Source organism: Dermatophagoides farinae, chromosome 3 (assembly GCF_024713945.1).
Source record: "Dermatophagoides farinae isolate YC_2012a chromosome 3, ASM2471394v1, whole genome shotgun sequence".
Taxonomy (NCBI): Eukaryota; Metazoa; Arthropoda; class Arachnida; order Sarcoptiformes; family Pyroglyphidae; genus Dermatophagoides; species Dermatophagoides farinae.
The window spans coordinates 4,342,696-4,362,938 of NC_134679.1; the positions used below are offsets into that span (position 1 = coordinate 4,342,696).

The following is a 20,243-nucleotide window of genomic DNA, read 5'->3' on the forward strand; positions in this document are numbered from 1 at the left end:
TATTATACCAAGGTTTTCCCGCCATTGTATATGCAATATCACAGTTATATTGTTTATCACATAAATCAATGCTACTACTACCAAGATCCTATGTAGCGGTAAATTTTATTGAAAAACTAGTATCCTAAAGTAGAAGTAGTATTAGAATTAGTTATACGATTCATCATCGAATTTAAGACGCCAGGCGTCAGACATATCATGGATATAGCTCATGGCATAAGCAAGCATTCTCATACACAACAAACTATTCATTCATTCATCTATCCATCCATACATCCAAGTCAATCCTTAGTAAAATGAAACTCAAACTTCAAAAAAAACTAGCCTCACCATCATCATCATCATCATCAATTCATTCATGAACATACACGCACAGATGTCCGTCTCTGGTGGACCATCGAAAACTGAATTAACGATCCGATATCAGCAATAATCATCATCGCCAATAATAAGCAACAGCCAAGCAAACATTTATACGGCCAGCTACGACATCGATTTATTATCCAAATTGCAAATTTTTTTTTCTTTTTCCATCAAACACGAATTAAAGCCAACCCAATCTACCATTACCATCATCATCATCATCATCATCATCTTCAACATCATCTACAGCAGCCGTCATAATATCTTCAAGTGCATCATTCCATGCAATCTTTTAACATCATCTTCGTCCATTATTGGATGTGGCGGCTGCTTTTCTATATCTGTATGTTATGATCTGAATTGAAGTGATGTGATCTACACAATCTGTGGGCAAAATTGATGCTTCACTCTTGGTTTGCATCGGTCTGGCTTCATTTAGCTCTTTGGATACAATTGATGATGGAAATGATGGCTGAATTGAATGTGAATGTGATGGCTAATATGGCTTGAATTATAAGTGTGTGTGTGTTGTGTATATGTCGAGTACGTGCTCGAATGACTTTAAATTCGGATGATGGTTGAACACATTAAAAACTGGATATAACTTTACATTCAACATTTTCATTTAATTAATGTTGAATGAATTATATTGAATGTGATGTATTGAATTCTATAAAAAAAAATTCTTAAGAATTCTGCTGATTTCTATGTGATTTTTTTGTTTTTATTATATTCTTCTTTTATCGGCAACAACAAATAAACAAAAAACAAACACACACGCATCTACTAAATGATTGTATCATCATCAAAACCAAAACCTGAACATCTATTGCCTCGTCTTTGTTTTTTTTTCTCATCGATTTCATTGTCAAATTCAATACTGTCTTTTTGAAAAATCTTTATATTAAATTTCTTTACTGTGATATCAATTAAATTGAAATATATAGAATGCTAATGGCAATCTTATCATCACCATTATAAACATGATCAAAATCATCATAAATTGAAAAAATGTGCTCCAAATCATAATCCATCTTTGTATCCACTTTAAAACAAAATTATCCAATACAGGCAAGTTTTTAAATTCATTTTGGTCATCTGATTGGTCATTGTTTTAAATTTTTATGATTATAAAATCAAAACAATTTGATTCTTTATCTCTCCATTATCAATCAATCTTGGATGATTTTTTTTTCTCTTTATTTCAAAAAAAAAATATAATCGTTTCATAATGACTGAATGTGGATTATCCAATCTGTTTTTCTTTATTATCATTTCTTTTTTATTCGATTAATGTTTGAAACATGTAGCCATAATGATAATGATCCTGATCTTATATTCATCTTATGTTATATGGCTTGAAGGTATTTTTTGGGTCTCAATTTAAACTTTGAACACGGACATAATAAACATCTATGCCTGTATATTACTTGTTGATCTCCAAATTTGAGCTGCTATTTAGCTGTCCGCTGTTAGTCGTCGTGTGTGTCTGTCATCTTTACATGACTATAATCATTAAGACAAGCTTATTTCACTTATTACTTAGTATTCGGCGAACAACAGACTAAGAATTCAAAAGAGTTGAAAAAGAAAAGATTTAAAAGTATTTAAGATTAAGCATACATGTTCGAGTATCATTATGTCATCAAAATCTATATATATTCTATATCTTTGTCATTGTTATTAATTGTTTAAAAGTTAATTCTTCTTTATGCTATCCTGTTACCATTCTGTTAGATTCAAAGAAACTTGACTCCAAACATAAAGAGACTGGAAACCTCTGTGTTAAGAAATGTCTATATTTGACGTCACCATCGTTTTTAATATTAATAAAATATAAAAATTAATAATATTCTTAGCACGTTCTACTTTTCCCATCAATATCATCATCTTCATTTTTTTTTCTTAATAGACTTTGGTAGATACAATTAAAATAGAGCCAGTTTTTCTGTCTTGTTTGACTTATTCTTCTTTTAACTCTTCTATATATAATATATGATGATATGTCAATTCTAGTCAATATCAACGAATTGACAAGTTCCATAATTGACACATACTGAATCATTGAATAACAATTGAATGAATCCACTCAATCGCAGTCTTAGGTATTGAACCGAATTTCAGTTGTTTGACCAACTAATTTGAAATTTCCAAAATCGAATCAAAATCCAGTTACATTCACAACACAATGAGTTCATAATCTAACCGTGTGTCAATTGTACATTGTTACGATTCTATCGGTATCTATGATCAACACCGTTGATAACATAGATTAGTTCATAGAAATCATCCAATGACTAGTTTGGTTCAGCATCAACTTAAAAAAGTATGTAATATGTCAACAGCAATAATAATGCAGAATATATATATTGTGTCTTGTTTCAATGCCATTTCCATTTGTTTTATGAGTAAATGGGCCTCTTTCGCACTTCAAACATGTCGTTAGTATTGTCGACGTTAGTAAATGGCCCATCCTCATGATGGTTCCCTGTATATATTTCTTTTTATATATGTCGATGACATCCAGAGATTTTCATCATTTATCCATTGGTATCTCTCGTCCTATTTGCTTGATTGTCCGTTTCATGTTTGCAGTAAGCATTCTGCCAAATCAACCTAGAAAAGCAGTAGCCTATCTTTCGATTTTTGTCTGGTTTGTGTTATGTTTGGACAGTACTTTAGCCTGCCACGGTTGATTTTAATGCGGGCGCCATATGTTTGTATGCTTGATATCAATGATATTGCATTACAATGTTGTTGTTGAATTTAGGATTGTTAATGCTGTTTTTTGTTCGATAACAGCATGTTGGCTGACAATGGTGACAATGTTCATTTAGGGCTAACTCGACTATGATGATGATCGTGGCCGAAAATTGGATAGACAGATAGAGCTTAGTCTTGTTATGTTAGTCGATTGGCGCCCACCACCATTGTCATCATCATCATCATCATCATGGCGACCATTTATGATCACGATTACATACGCACACACGTCCTTAATATGTTGAAGCTTTTCTCTTTAGAAGCCCTAAACATGTCATGTTCACTAATAGAACTAATAATAATACTTAGGCACTTTAGCTGTTCCAAATGGAACTACCAGCCAACTGCCATGTGGAAATACACAAAACGGGGCTCTTTTTATACGCGAATTCGCATGTTCATCCAATTTGTGTTATCAGTGTAGTGTTTACTTGAACACTTTAGAGAGAGCCAAAGCCAATTCGGTTGTTGGCCCAAATGGTTTCCTTTTCTTTGTATGTGTGTTCCGACTCAACACCATTAGCTTGTTAAAACATTTTTTTTTGGCTATTTTGTCCAAAGGTGGTGGTATGAAAAGTTTCTTGTTCCATTCTGGCGTCATCAATTTGGATCGATTGCCTGCTTGTTTTCATTTCATTCATTTTTTTTTGTTCGTAGTATTTGGTATCATTCATTCAGTTTGTATAAAGTTTTTCGTTCCATTTGTTGTAAAGTTTCATGGAGTTTAGTGAAATCTAACAAAAATGACATGTTGAAATAGACAGATAGATAGCTGGAAGACAAAAAAAAACTAAACATCCGAGGACTATTTAAAAGTCAATTCTGAAACGGACAAACAAACAAATGAACAACGACAAACTGCTATTATAATCATTGTAAAGTTTACAGAAATTTTATTTTAGTTTTGAGAAATCTATTCAGAATGTCAATGGACAATATTAATAAGAATGGAAAAAACTCTTTATCAATTGTGGTCACATCACGGATTCTTCAAATCATCTTTTTCTTCCCAATATTCTAAATCTCATTTCATATTGCTCTCATTTCAATTTGAAGAAAGAATTTTCTCTCGTATTTCTGCAAGAAGAATTCAATTCTATACAACCTTGCGAAAGCATTCTCTGTCAACTTGAAAACTATTGCAAAATGGTTATGATTGTGTGTTTGTTGTATGAATGAATATAAATCGATAAATAACATTGATTGATTATCGTATCGTGAATGCTTTTAAATCTATTGATTGTTGTCTTTTGTCAATCGCAAACACTAACCACATATATGCACATAACCAGATATGAATAAAACTTTGAGATATTAAATTCAAATAGAGTGATAACAAATGTTGTGATGATGATGTTGATGCTTTTCGAAGGATACATTTACACAATACAAGCTCTGCTACTGTCATTCGGCTACGCTTGGAGCAATTTTTTTTTCTATTCGTTCATTTACTTGCATGGATTTTTGTTTGAATGTCATATGCAGCCAACTATTGATTCAGTTCTTCTTTTTTGCTTGTTAGCTTTGCCAAATTGTTATTATTCAATTCTCTGGTTGAATGATAATGACAAGAATAATCATATACACATACAGAGAGAGAGAGACGTTAAGAAACTTGAAACCATTTTTTTTATATGTATGTAGTCGTTTTTGTTGATGCATAGAGAAAATAGGCACCCTTTTTTTCTGTCTTTATCCACACGTTGTAATTATTTATAGAACTTAAGCCTCTAATATATATATAGTGATCTTTCCTGTATACTGCATGAAGTAAGAAAATTTAAGGTAATGCTATCTACGATTTTTCTGAATAAATTGTTGATTATGGTAAATTATGTGAATGTCTTTAGTTTTTTTTTTGAGTTTTAAAGAATTTTCACCCATTTGTCGTCATTCTTTAACACTATTATCATATACCCATTCCTATAATATGGGAAAATCGGACAATCAAGTATTATCATCATGATGACCACTTTTGATATATGAGAGTACTTTTATTTTTAAGTATTCGATTCTACATTGGGCAATAGTTTTTTCTAGTGAAAAATTCTGAATCGTTAAATGTTATTCTAAATTTCTTTTGACAAAATTTGCATTAGAATTCAAACGTCAATACTAATATATAAAGAATAATAATATAGTCAGACCAAATTTTCAAAGTTGAAATTTGAATGACATTTTTTTTTGTTTAGTTTCAATTGATTTTTCGTTATCGTTTAAATTGTTTATCAACATATATCGTTTAATCATTTAATGTGCTTTATACCTTTATATAAATGAAACAATACAGTTTTTTTTATTCAATCTTTCTATGATCGTCATTCAACATTGACAATTTCGAAATATTTTTGCTGTCGTCAATCAAATGTGAACAGAATATGATGGTTGACAGCGTTGTCAACGTTTTTTTAGATTTATTTGTTATCATGTCTATTGATCTGTTTATTTGCGTTTAATAACTACACACACACACACACAAACAAACAAATACACACGTTAACTAGTTGATACCGACAAAATTCATTGGAAATGATAATGGTTACCCCACTTAGGTTAATGACTCGGAACTACATAGCTCCTTTTCTCACTCTCTGTTTGTTTTTAAATGATTTTGATTATTGTTGAAATTTGTTGTTTTTATTCTGATCTTGGAAAAAATTTTATTCCATTTGTATTTTTTCATTGCATTGAGGATATTCTTTGATTTTCATTTTTGCCATGTTGAATAAGATGATATATGATTAAAACATATACATACGCGATTGGAACGTCTTTGTTGGTGTCAGATTTTTTTTTTTTTTTGGCCTCGGCCTCATCATCGTCATAATCATCGCCTTCACTTTGATTTCATTTTTATTTCTTTCCCTTTTACGACCAATGATCGAAATCAAAACTCAAACCACTGAGAGACACATACTTGTATTGAGTATCCATAAAATAATAGTTGTAGTCATAGTAAAAGTATCCTTATTTTTTTTCCTTTTCAATCATTTTTCTCAATTTTTCTCTCATCAATCGCCATGATGATGATGATCATCATCATGGCAATCCTTAGTGAATATCTTCAACTAACTAGTTTTTTCTCTCTTTCATATGTCCCTGTTTTTCATCTTTTCTGATTGTTAGTTTCGTCGTAATGCCATAATCATCATCTTCATCATCATCGGCGTCTTTGTCGTCGTCGTCGTCGTCATCGTCCTAGAACGAACAAATTTGATGCTGTATCTACTTGTTGAATCCTAAAGAGAGACATGGCGCAAATAAGCACGTATAAATCGTCATCTTATTGAATAGCCATCAAGTTAAGCGAAAAAAAAGAAATGAACGTAAATTTGCCATCAATCAAATCGAACAAGACACCTGAGACATTCAGACAACCATATCTTTGAACGAAAATCATCTATCGGTTATACACAGTGACAACATTAATTCTTCTCATGTTTGTTCGTTTAATATTTGATGATGGCCATCATATTAACAAAATGACCACAACAAATTCTTGGAACTTTTTCTTAAATCAATTTTTTCCTGTTTTGACAACAATGGATTCATTATCGTCATCAAGGATGTCAACTAGGATAATGATAAAAATAATAATGAAATTATTATGATGACATCATCACATTGTGGTCGCCGTCTTTACCGACCTTACCATCGTTGATCGTACAGACAATAATGTCATCATATTGGTGTTGGTGGTCATTGTCATTATTGTTACTATTTTTGTTATTGTAAAAAAAATTTTGTGTTTTATTCGTATTTTATTTTTACTTAATCGAAATCAAAAATCCCAAAAATCAAACTACCATAATGCATACAAATTTATCAAGCTCGTCATCAACGGCTACATTTACTGCTGCTGCTACAATGTTAAACGGTAATACCGACTTCGGTAATGCGACATACATTGATAATAATTTCGGCAGAACAAGTTCATCATCCATGATGGATCCATTTGCTCGATCAATGGCTGTATCAGACAACTCTTATTCATCATCGAATTTTCACAATTCACCATCTATGACAATGATGATGGATAATGCTCATCATCATCCGGTCAAGTTACGAAATTCATTAATTAATCCCCGTTCTCATCATTCTAATCATCATTTTCCAGATCAATCAATTCGATCTTCATTGTCATCATCTTCTTCGTCAACATCTCTATCATCACCTTCATCATCCATATTGAATAGTGATCATGCCAGTAATTATCACCATCAATCAGATAAATTTTCACAGGCATCTATAGCAGCTGCTGCTGCCCATCTAAGTCTATTTAAACAATACAAACAACAACAAGTTACTAGTCCATCGTTCAATGAAAAAGGTGATACATTTGTATCCAGAGCCAAAATGGCCAATGTTGATTCCAGATTTATAGATGCGCACAATTCAACGACAAATGTGCACGCTTCTTTTCCGCAAACACAATCTCATATGGATTACCGATGCTCATCAATGGATGAATGATCTGAATCCATTTACTATATCATCTCAATCTCAGTCCACATTAAACGAATTTATTGTAAATGATTTCCTTTCCTCTTCATCATTACTTTCCGATGAATTCGACAATACTGACTTTTCGCCTTTACTCGATAATATCAATACAAATCTTTCGTCAAACACTGGTGAAAATTCGAATGAATTTCATTCAAATATGACCAATGATAATCTTATTCTTCATTCGAAAAATGGATCAACAATGAACTCAAGGCCATATGAATCCACATCTATTGGATCGGTTTCATCGGCCGATATATCGTCACCATATTCAGTACCACAACCTAATTCGATCTCATCAATAGCCTCATCATCATCTACATCTTGTTCAGTGACACCGCCATCTATTATATCATCATCTTCACAAAATCAAACTGCAAATAACTTTAGCCAAAAATCACATCTATCATCAACATTGATCAATAACAATAAATCTTCGCCAGTAACATCACCAATGACCAGTATTGGAAGTATACCTGGCCGTTGTCAATCATCATCAACATCTAGTTGTCCATCCACTCCATATTCAGTTGGCACAACCAATCCCAATACGCCACAAACACAATCACAATATGGTTCATCGATGAAATTGTTCAACAATGATGTTGATAGTCCAGCTCATTTGCCTCTTAATCCATTATTTATTCATGTTAAACATGAAGAAACATCGACAAATTCACCTTATTCTTTACAACAAACTCCTAATCGGAATCCTACAACAAGCATGTCGCAAAAAACATTGTCGATTAAGCATTCACCATCGACCTTGGATCTACAATCGGCAAACGCTATAGCAACGACCATCGATCCATTCATGCCAATGTCCAGTAACAATAGTAGCACAATTGTCGACAAATTTAATTTTGATGACGATGATTGTGATAAACTATTGCAGAGCAATAGTTTTCCCAATAATAATAATAGAATCACTAACTATAATGCTGCATTATCTTCACGTATGGAAACACGTTTTAGTGGATTATCATCATATCTGGATGAAATGGCACAGATGAGTGCCCGACATCAACCAATGCAGCAACATCAGCAATCAACATCAACAACGGAATTATCATATCAACAATCAGACGTCAATAATCATAATGTGAATGATGATGGTCCTTCATGCAATATTAGAGGATCATATAATCCTATATCATCATTGGCAGCAGCTACATTGTCGTCTGATTCTCATGCCAACAATAATAAATCCCATAATCAATATTCGCCCTTATTAGATCCAAATCTAGTATTCGATCCAAAATTAGGTGAAATGCGTCAACGTAAAAAACGTGGTCGACCGAAAAAGAATTCTAATTCATCCAGTTCATCACCGCAATCATCATCATTGAACAGTTCATTAAATCAATCTCCCATCGATCGTACAATGCCACAATCATTGTCATCGATAAGTTCTATGTATGATTGTTCATCGCCACCTACAACGACATTGACATACGATCAACGAAGTCGACATCACGTTAATGAGGATGATGATGATAGATTTGAATTTTCATCATTGATGCAGCCTAAATTGCAGTCATCAATCTCTGGAAGTGATGATCTTAATTCATCTGCTTCCTTTTCAGGTAATTTTTTAAAGTTTATTTTGCTGTTTTTGATAAGTTAATTCCTTTTCTGACAGGTAACAAACAAGCTGTCGATCCATATGCTTTTCCAGGAAACTCAAATTCTTTGATGGATCAACGCTACCACATGTCAGATAGCCATTACAGTCTTCTAGCTAGTCATCATCATCATCATCATCAGCAAGCCTATTCGAATAAGACAGCTGGAATCGGCAAACGTCCTCGTGGTCGACCTCGTTTAAATGAAGCCACAAGTGCCAATAGCAACAATACTAATAGTAATAAGAATGGTGAATCTAATTCCAAACATTCAATATCAAAATCATTGATTCAATCATTATTGGCTAAATCACCGTCATCATCATGCGGTAACAGCGTTGATAGCTTATCATGGGCATCATTAATATCAAGAATACCCGGTCTAGATCATTCACTATCATCAACCTCGTTGTCATCGGCCACAACAGTTATGAAACGGGGCCGTGGTCGTCCAAAATCTATAAAAACAATACTAAAAGAAGCAAAAATGGCCGGTTTAGAGATTCCATCTGATGTAATTAAAGCATTGATGGTCAATCAACAACAACGACAACGAGCTCATCATTCACACCAACAACACGAATCAACCAATTACTATTCCAATCAACATCATCATGAATCGAATCACCATCGACTTTCACATTCCGAATCTTCTCAAAATCAACATCTACATCCTTCAACTTCTTTTCACCATCATCAATCGTATTCATGTCCAAACCAAAGTGAACGCGGGCTAATCCCTCAACATGATCAAACAAATAACATTCAAAGTCATCGACCACAACCGCCTTTTTCCTATCATCAATATCAATCTAAGCAGCAGCAGCAATCATCATCATCATCATCATGGATGGATCAACAACAACAAAATTCTTTTTCATCATTATCTGAAAATGTCATAGATAATTTCAATCATCATCAACAATCAATATTGGATGAGCAATATGTCCAACCAACACGTATCAACTCGCAGCATTCTAATGTGGCAATTACGGATTCAATGTTATTTTCAATGAACAATAATAATAACAATAAAATTATTGGACAATGTGAGACTGAAATTGTTAAAAATCCATTCGATGATCTTGATGATCCATTACCGACAACGTCCTCTTCATCGAATCATTTATCGATTAAGTCGAATGATGATGATGTGGAAAAGGTTGCACCTATCCGTATTTCATTAACAAAAAATTCAATGTTTCATTGTTCATCTGCGGCTACACAATCGATTTCAACGCAACAAGAACAAGAATTGCAATCACAATTAATGAAACGAAAACGTTTGAATTTCTCTGCAAATCCACTGAGCGACAACGATGATGATAATGCTGTTTATTCAGGTGATGATGATTCCAATGAAAGTTCCTATTCAACTCCATCAAGTTTCTATGATGATGATGATGATGATAGTTATGAAGATGATCGTGGATCATATGTGATAAACAAAAATGGTGGAAATAAACGGCGAAAACATCAACATAATGGTAATAATTTTCATTTTTTTATGTCTAAATCATCTTTGAATAACAGTATTCATACAGATACCTCGAGAAAATCAAATCATTTCCTTAAACGTCAACAATATACGTTAACTGGCAAGCCAAAATTTACCGAATCAATAATGATGGATTGCCTAAATACAGCTTTAATCAACGATAATGATGATGATATCAATGATGAACTTTTCAATAATTTGGATTTCTATGAGATGATGATGATGATGATGATGATGATGATAACAGTGCTTTGAAAAAAATATCAAAAGAATCTCAAGAACAACAGCAAGAAGATACACCAAAATTACCCAAACTTTTACTGAAACGTTTGAATACTGATGATCATGGTTTTAAAATTATTCAAAATGATGATGAAATTGAAAAAGAAATTGAAATGAATAATAATCAAAAACCTAAATCGGAAACTGTAAAAAAATTAACCATTCGTCTTTCTACTAATGGTGAAGCAAGTATTGATCATGATGGGGATAATAGTGTTGAAAAGTTTATTTGTAATAAACAAGTCGAACAGATTTGTGACTCAAAAACTGAGGATACACAAATTATTACAACTGATGTCAAATCTATCGATCAAATATCCGATGATAAAGATAATAACTGTTGTCATCAAGTCCTAGATCCCACAGAAGTTTTAGTTGATCATTCCAAACAACATGTTTTTGAAAATGATGATATTGATAATTCAACAACCGAAGCAGTGACTTCTAATCCTCTAACGTCTATTTTGAATACAGAACCAGTGGATGAAAATCCATTATTTCGAACGCCATCACCACCCCCGGCATTCGATCATTCACTCATTAATTCGACCATTCATCCATCATCATTATCATCATCATCTGCACACCAACATTTATCGTCAGTTGAATCAATATTACCAATAAATTGTTTGGATACAGCAAAACTTATATCCGATAATGAACAATTTTCAGCTATCAATTCTATCATGAATCTTGATGATTTTGAACGTACCGAATCACCATCGCAGGAAATTGAAATTAATCCATTGATTTCTAATCAATCAAAAAATCTTGTTGATGATTCAAATAATTCAGACAATGTAAATGATCAAAATGAAGACAATTGTATTATAGGAACTCAAGAAGAAATCTCAGAACAGAGCACGGATTTAATTAATAACAAAATTGAAAATATTTCAAAGTCTCCCAAAAATACAGAAATTGAAACAACTACTGAATCATTTGTTTTGCAAGAAGACCAAACTAATGAAACCAATATCGAATTATCAGATGACAATGAAAACAATGCCGTAATGATTGTAACAGATTCATGTAAACAACAACAGCTCAATAAAGATTTGATAGATACTGATGCATCTGAGGTGATACGACAGTTGGACATGAAAACGCTCCCACCAAATCCAACAGAAGAATCAATACCACTAACACCACATTCTTCGCCACAACACATCCAATCTACTGCGAATTCTATTTTAATTCCAAATACTACTGCAAACACATCAACTGCATCAGTTTCAATGCCGACTCCGATTCAATCGATTCCACAACAATTTACCGAACCGCAAATTAATTCTTTGAATATTCAACAACCACCGCTTGAACTACAACCAAATTTTCCACTGACAAGACCAGTTATGATTTCACAAACATCAGTAACAAAACCTTTGCAGCAGCCTTTATTAAATTCAGTTCAAATTCAACATTCAAATCCTTCGAGTGTAATTCCCCCACATCAACAACAGCATCTACAGCCACGATTGCCACTGTTCCAGTTGCCATCTAATTCTGCCATTCGATTGTTCACTCCTTCAGTGGATCCTCAAATTCAACATCCCCCATCGGTTCATCCTCATCACAATGCCCGTCAGACTTTCTTATTCCAATCAGCCGGACAAAATTTAGGCTTTCATACACAAACACAACAGCCCCAATTCATGATTCGTAGCCCATTTATTCCTACACAACATCAACCATCTCTACAACATCCACAAATGATTAGAACACAAGCACCGAATGGTTCAACTATCAATCTTATTCTTCCTAATGCTAATGCACATAATCCTTATGGATACACCGCTCGGCCACCTCCTCAAGCTAGTGCTGCATTAATAAATCCAGCCTTTTCCAACTCAATCACTCAACCGATGTTTATTCGTAATGGTCCACGATTAATACCGGTTAATCCTGGTTTAATGAATACAATGCGAATTTTGGCACCTGGGCAGCCACTTCGACCTAATAATCAAACATTTTTCACAATGGCCGCACCTATATCATCATCTCAACATTTAATGCAACAACAGCAGCAGCAACAAATTCGTCAACACCAACAACAAGTTTCTCTTCAACAACAACAACAGCGTTTCACCTCCACACCTATATTTTTATCTTCGCCGATTACTAATCAAAAAGTCATTCTTGAATCCAAGCCACCACCAATGATCAAGGAAAAATTGGATCCTCCCAATCGACAGCTACCGATCAAAGATATTCTTACTGAAGCAATGGAAGAGATTAGATTTTACGACATTGATGATCAACCGGATAATAATAGGAACCAACAGCCTAAAACACAACCGAAAATGCTAAATGTGACCAGTACTATACCATCACCATCAATCAATCCCAATAATCCTTCGTCACTAATGTCTGCAATCATACCGCAGTCTTTGATCAGATCATCATCACAGGTTTCGTTTTTTTCTTATTTTTTCTCTATTATTATTACTAATCTATCTTCTTTTTATTCTAGCCTTCAACATTAAATGCTCAACGTCAATCACTATCCCAAGAGGTCATGATAAATTCTGTGCCGATAAATCCTATTTCTTTTGCATCAGTTAATGACCAGTCACAGCACCAACAAGTTGAAGTTCAATTGACCAACGATGATCTTGATCGGCTTTTTGATGATTTAGATTCTAGCTCTACTGTCGATCATTTTGATCATAATGATCTTGGATTTTTAGAAGAAATTAGCCGATCCATCGAACCAATCAAACAAAAACCTTTACAGGCACTTTCTAATATAAGTGATTTTCAAGAATCATCCTTAGCTTCAGAATTGGAATGCCGTCAGATTATTGATGTTATAATCGATTCGATTGAATCAAAAATTAACCAGAAGGAACCTACAACAGAAAAAATTGATGAAATGAATATTAACTGTATTGTTAATGATATGCTTGGAACATTATCTATGCAAGAACAGATCAAATCAATGGATCTTCTTGGTTCTAACGAAATTATCTTGCCCATGACCTTGCCTAATAATGAGTTTCATGATAATGATATTGTTCAGCCGCATGAAACACCAGATAAAAATGATGATAAACTTGAAATTACACGGGAATTTTTCAAAATGGTTCCGCTTGTCGATTATGATTCGGATGATTCAGCCATAGTCATTGGTTCATGTCTAAATGATAGAAAATCGGAAAAATTAGTTGAAAAAATTGAAACCATTCGAATTTCTAATTCAGCTATTGTTTGTAATTCTACAGCATTGTCTTTACCTTCAAAATTCGATTGTATAAATCTTGATAAATCCACATCAAAAAAATCGAAAGAAATTTATCACGATGAAGATAAATTATTGTTGAGCAAGCAATCATTGGAATTAGCATCAAATGATGAGGAAATGACAACTCCTAATCAGAAATTTCTCCGTTTGTGTTCTAGTGATTTCAACCAATCAACGACAAAATTCGGTGACACATTAATAACCAATGATCTAGTAGCTGAATCAATTACCGCCACTAATGCTGCTATTATTGATCCTGGCAAAACTCTTCGAAATGAATGCATATCACCTGATCCACATCTACAATGTTCATCATCATCATCGCCATCATTTGTATCGTTTTCTAAAATTGAATCACCTGAAGATTCTGAATTAATCAAACACATGGATGATTGTCAAGATGAAATCAATTTCAGTAAATCATCACCAGCTATGAAAAATGTACAACATCCAGATATAACATCATCAGTCATTGATGATGAAGAACATCATTATCATTGTGATAATCAGGATTGTGAACAAAAATATAATGATAAAGATACCTGTTGTCTCCATTGTCATCATCATCATCATCATCATTTTGTTCTTCACCATCATCATTGTGACCATTATTATGAAAAAAATTGTAAACGTACCAAAATTTCAGCTGCTAAAAATGATAAGGTAGATGTTTGTCATGGATGTTATCGTTCAATAATTCATGATGATAAAGATGATTTGAAATCTCCAAAAACACCTACACTAGTTCAAACATTCAAGGAGCCATCGTCATCAACGAAAAGAAAATGTTGTACCCACGTTATACCTGCTACCACTGTATCCATAAATGTTAATGCGGAAATCGTACTAAATTCTAACGTTAAAAATGCAACAACCATAATTCATATCAATCCTATGAATAATTCAAGTGATACTATTGCATATACTAAACGACCTGCGATCAATGAAAACGACCATGTCGATAAAGATGATGATTATGATGATAAAAATGATAGCAGAAAATCTTGAGAATCCTTATATATGTAAAAATAACTAATTTGAAATCTCATTGGAAGATCACCCAGATGACTCAAATATCGATAAACAAATGGTATGACAATACTTTGTTCGAATATATTTTGTCTCAGTGAAATAAATTTATATTTTGTTTTGAGTGTTGTGTTTATCTACATATATATTCTTTTCACCAATGGACATATCAAAAAAGCACAATTTTATCAAACACATTTTTTTCTCTGTGCAATTTCAGAATCATCCTTAATGTATTCGATATTATCAAAGAGATGTATGACAATTTTATTTTCGAAATTTCCTATTCATCTTTCTTCCATTTTCTTTTTCTTTTTTTTTTGTTCATGTTATTTATTTCGGACATCATTATGTTTTGTTTTTTCCGTTTTTTTTTCTTTGTTTACTTATCTGAACAATTTACATTCCACAAAATCATCTTTTTCAAATTGTCGAAATCTCAATTTATCGATTTCATTTAACTATAAATCAAATATTGTCGCTTTTATTACAAATAATAAGAATGATCTATGATTTATATCTATATATATTATATATAACTATAAGTTACCTCTCAAATGTTTTTGTTTTTTTTTCTTTTTTTTTTGTTCAATAAGAGGATTATCAATATTATTATTATTATCACATATTATTAAATTTGACAAATAAATGATAAAATTTTAAAGTGATGACATAAATTGTCTTTTCTTAATCTTATTTTTTTTCAGTGATCAACTAACTAATAATAATAATAAAAAAACTAAATTAAATTATGGAGATAGATTGAATAATCAAATTTTGATGATGATGTATTCAATTTTTTTCTCGTTTCAATCGAATAAACATTGTTATATACACCATGCCAGCTAGTATAAGATTATAGATGATTAAATGATAGATTTCATGATAATAACTATCATGTGTTTCGGACAGTTCCCAATATTGAAGTATAAATGCACGGCGATCATTCGGATTTTTTCCGATGCCCATAAATCCGATCAATTTTTGTTCATTTTCTAATTCTTTATCCATTAATTGTGTTTGATTATAAGTGGTTGCATATATATCTACTAATGTTGTAACCGAATCTATCCAATCTGGTCGTGATTGATTCATCGCTTGAATTTGTTGTAATTCTTGTTGAGTCTGAAAAAAACAACGATCAAATCCATATGTAGCTATCATTATTGAATTCATTGATGGCTTTAGGAATGACAGGTTTGACAGGAATACCATTACACTGTTCATTTGTGAAATAAGTTTAAAATAACCAGAAAACACTAATACGGGTACCAGTATAAATGTCATACCAAATACTGCTTGTACTTGGCTTCCATAGAAAATTGTTCCAAGCATCATTCCTACAGAAAAAACAAAAAAAATTAATTCATTATGCGAAATAATAAATTTTCATTCACCAATAAATTGTCCAACCAATGTGATCAGACAACAAGGCAAAATAGTAAAATAGATACGATCCCAATGGTCAAATATTTGTCCGGTACCACGATGCACAGCCCATGTAAATATACTTGTCGATATCATCGTGAATGGTAGTTCACTAATTGTTTTGGCTGCAAAATATGTCCATATGGTATAGCTATAATTGTTATATTCACGACGAAATACATAAATTTCATCTGGTATGGTTATTATCAACGCAAGCATAGAATTATATAATGCCACAATATTCAACAATAGCAAAACAGATAGATTTTCATGTACAAGCGTTGAATGTTCTTCCATTATGTCCAAAATATCTTCAATTTTTGCATTCCAAAGAACATATTTTGTCCCACATGTCGATATCTGACCAATGTCATCGCCATATAACATGATCAAAAATATGGCCATAAATGTCAACGAAGGAATGCGAGTTTTTAAACTGAATGGATTACGATAATTGCAAATAAAACATCTCCATAATACTAGCCATGTACAAAGTGCCAGCGATCTATTTGGAAAAAATTTAGAGAAAAAAAGAGCATCATTGGGTAACATTGATGAATCGGCCGTCCTATGTAGCCCATATAAATTTTGATTGAATCTTCCTCATGGAAGGGTCAATAAAGCTTTTTCACCATTTTCAGGTTTCTAACCCCACCCACTTCCGCTAGAGAGAGACACGTCACTTTTTTTCAAATCTCTGCAAATCGCTCCTGAACAGCCACCACTTGGAAAAAAATGTCAATTTGCGTATACCTCTTCGCTGTTAGGAGTGACAATTTTTTGCCCTTTGACCTCTAGAGGCTGGAGTTATCAAATTCATATGACATGATTCTTGAACCTTGTGGTGCGACGTATAATTGTTCGAAGTTTCACAAAAATATTCCAAGTGGTGGCTGTTCAGGAGCGATTTGCAGAGATTTGAAAAAAAGTGACGTGTCTCTCTCTAGCGGAAGTGGGTGGGGTTAGAAACCTGAAAATGGTGAAAAAGCTTTATTGACCCTTTCATGAGGAAGATTCAATCAAAATTTATATGGGCTACATAGGACGGCCGATTCATCAATGTTACCCAATGATACTCTTTTAAATACAATCGGAAACCTGTACCTTTGATCTCCAAGATGAGCTCGTTTCACAGCTTCACGAAGCGAATTCATTTCAACTTCATTAAAATCGTCAGAAAAACGTTTTTTATTCATTTCATTATTATAATGTGATAATGTTTGCAAACTTTTATTTCCAAAATCACCGCTTGCCACTTCGAGAATATAATCCGATAGACTTGTATACATTGGACATTTTAAACCAATATCTTGCAATATTTGTGTCAGATCATTAGGGTGACCCTGAAACAATATGGATCCTTTACATGATAATATGATTAGATTATCAAATAATGCAAAAATACGTGCACTAGGTTGATGAATAGTTGCTACGATCGCTATGGCTTTTCGCTAGAAAAATTTATTAAAGACAATTTTGAAAAAAAATCCAACTAAATTTGAACGATACTCACTCGTTTGGTCAACGATTTGAGATTATTCATAATTTGATAACCGTTTACACTATCCACACCGGTAGTCGGTTCATCCAACATGAGTATATCTGAATTGAAAACCAATTCTATGGCGATTGAAACCCGTTTGCGTTGTCCATTGCTACATCGTGATACAGCAATATCAGCCATTTCGGTTAAATATAATCGTTCCATAACACTATTCACTACTTTTTCATGATTTAAATAGTATCGTGCAGCATTTCGTATTTTCGATGCGAATAGTAATGTTTCTCGTACTGTTAATTTCTCATGTAAATGATCGAATTGTTCAACAAATCCGATTCGTACTGAATTCAAACCATTGACAAGGATATCACCACTGTTTTCTTTTCGAATATGTATGGGTAAAAATCCAGCAATACAATTCAAAAGAACTGTTTTACCACAACCGGATGGACCCATGATACCAGTCATCTGTCCACTACGGAACATTCCGCTAATGTTGTTCAATATGGCTCGTCTTGATCTTTGTTTCTTTTTAGTTGAATTTTTTTCAACTGAATCGTTTTTTTCTGCTTGAACATTTGCTGGATAATAGATGACATTACGCCATATGATTTCGAATGCTCCAGCTGTTAAATTTGATGACGGTGCATCAGTATTTTCCGCAGATACTTCAATCCTCATAAATGACTCACTAGATGGGATTGCTAGCGAAATTTTATCTTCATCCTGCAAAATCGGTTCTTGGATATTATCTGCTTTACCGTTTGATTCTAATGATGGATTTTTGTTGAAAGAGGATAAAGATGTTCTATTTTGCAGATTTTTAATTGCTTTTTCAATCTCCGATTTTTCTTCATCTTCATTCACATGGTGAAGAATTGTTTGTTGTTGTTGATTATTGTTGAAATTGTTTTCATCATTGTTTCGAGCAATGGAACCGATTCCGTTGCTCATATCAGAATTTACATCAGCAGTTTTAACATTTCGTCGGAACAAATTACCTTTGGGAAATTTAACTTTATTTGTGGTTAAATTTTTTAAACTATCCATTGAATGGTGAAGAGAAATTGTTGAAAAATCAAATGATAAATTAGCCACTTGTGAATTTTGTGGCTTCAATTTCGACAATGAAAATTGTTTTAAGGGAGTTAATGTTCTTGTCAATCGACTTTGTTTGAAAGATTCACTAGAATTTGAAGATCCTTTTATTTTCGCATTAGGTTCAGCTGTTTGATTCAAAACATCAGCACCAGTATTTGTCGATAGTTTTCGTACTCGATTTGAGTTTTCAATATTGGAATCTTCTTCGCTATCGGTAGAAGAATCAGATTCTGAAAGTGATAGAAATTTTTGTTCAATTCAAAATAATATCATATATATGAAAAACAGTTACCCGATGTATCGCTGTCCCTATTATCGACTTCTACTTCTCGGGAATCTTGATTATTCTCAACGTCTTTTTCACGTTCGTTCATTGTTTCAGTAATATGAGCAGTGTTCAATTTTCAAATTTATTATTCAAATTAGTTTTTTAAAAATATGTGTGGAGAAAATTCAAATAATCATTGAAAACTAATTTTTTTCAAAATCATTCATAACATTATAATTAATGGCTATTGTATATGGTTAGCGCACAACAACTATTATAATTTGATTGTAAAAAAAGAAGAAAAAATATTTTTTTTTGATGAAGATCAGAATTCATTGCCGTTGCCATTGGATATTTGGGCACATGATTTTTATCTAGTTCACGCCATTAGTTTTTATTGAGTAAATGATCCATTCGTTTCTACTTTTTTTGAGTTTTTTTTCTTTAAAAAATCGATTTCTTTAAAAAAAAAGTAATCTTCAAATATATAAATGGTCTGTGCATTTTGACATTCAACTTAATAATAGAATAAATGTTATAAAATTCATTAATTTGGATTATCGATCTATAATGCATAGAAAACTTCCATCAACAATTCGCTTAACGATATTGTTTTTTTCGTGACTTTCAAAATG

The 20,243-nt window shown here is 32.7% G+C and overlaps 3 protein-coding genes across 5 annotated transcripts; 2 read left to right on the forward strand and 1 right to left on the reverse strand.

The window, feature by feature from the left end:
* Positions 1-195: 195 nt before the first annotated feature.
* LOC142597307 (uncharacterized) lies at positions 196-11,950 on the forward strand. 3 transcript variants are annotated; one of them, XM_075728916.1, is made up of 4 exons: positions 196-1,434; positions 6,253-9,218; positions 9,275-10,744; positions 10,791-11,950. In XM_075728916.1, the coding sequence occupies exons 2-4, from the start codon at positions 7,511-7,513 to the stop codon at positions 10,850-10,852; spliced, it is 3,240 nt and encodes a 1,079-aa protein (XP_075585031.1). In that variant the 5' UTR covers positions 196-1,434; positions 6,253-7,510; the 3' UTR covers positions 10,853-11,950. The 3 variants fall into 3 exon arrangements, with proteins under 3 accessions (XP_075585031.1, XP_075585029.1, XP_075585030.1); XM_075728915.1 differs by having other exon boundaries at positions 197-1,434; positions 10,802-11,010; XM_075728914.1 differs by having other exon boundaries at positions 9,275-11,010.
* On the forward strand, positions 11,151-15,984 carry LOC124494801 (uncharacterized). Its single transcript, XM_075728913.1, has 2 exons — positions 11,151-13,448; positions 13,511-15,984. Exons 1-2 carry the CDS (start codon positions 11,151-11,153, stop codon positions 15,287-15,289), a joined length of 4,077 nt encoding a protein of 1,358 aa, XP_075585028.1. The 3' UTR covers positions 15,290-15,984.
* On the reverse strand, positions 15,767-19,860 carry LOC124495269 (ATP-binding cassette subfamily G member 4). Its single transcript, XM_047058608.2, has 5 exons — positions 19,633-19,860; positions 18,252-19,570; positions 17,843-18,189; positions 16,708-17,243; positions 15,767-16,650 (listed from the first exon to the last, which is right to left on the reverse strand). The coding sequence occupies exons 1-5, from the start codon at positions 19,712-19,714 to the stop codon at positions 16,103-16,105; spliced, it is 2,832 nt and encodes a 943-aa protein (XP_046914564.1). The 5' UTR covers positions 19,715-19,860; the 3' UTR covers positions 15,767-16,102.
* Positions 19,861-20,243: the final 383 nt, after the last annotated feature.

Coding starts and splice junctions, on each gene's coding strand:
- LOC124494801 (XM_075728913.1), top strand. CDS start 11,151: ATGAATAATAATCAAAAACCTAAATCGGAAACTGTAAAAAAATTAACC. Junction 13,449..13,510: donor TGATCAGATCATCATCACAG/GTTTCGTTTTTT, acceptor TTTTTATTCTAG/CCTTCAACATTAAATGCTCA.
- LOC124495269 (XM_047058608.2), bottom strand. CDS start 19,714: ATGAACGAACGTGAAAAAGACGTTGAGAATAATCAAGATTCCCGAGAA. Junction 18,190..18,251: donor TCAAATCGTTGACCAAACGA/GTGAGTATCGTT, acceptor AAATTTTTCTAG/CGAAAAGCCATAGCGATCGT. Junction 17,244..17,842: donor GCTCATCTTGGAGATCAAAG/GTACAGGTTTCC, acceptor TTTTCCAAATAG/ATCGCTGGCACTTTGTACAT.
- LOC142597307 (XM_075728914.1), top strand. CDS start 7,511: ATGCGCACAATTCAACGACAAATGTGCACGCTTCTTTTCCGCAAACAC. Junction 9,219..9,274: donor TTCATCTGCTTCCTTTTCAG/GTAATTTTTTAA, acceptor CTTTTCTGACAG/GTAACAAACAAGCTGTCGAT.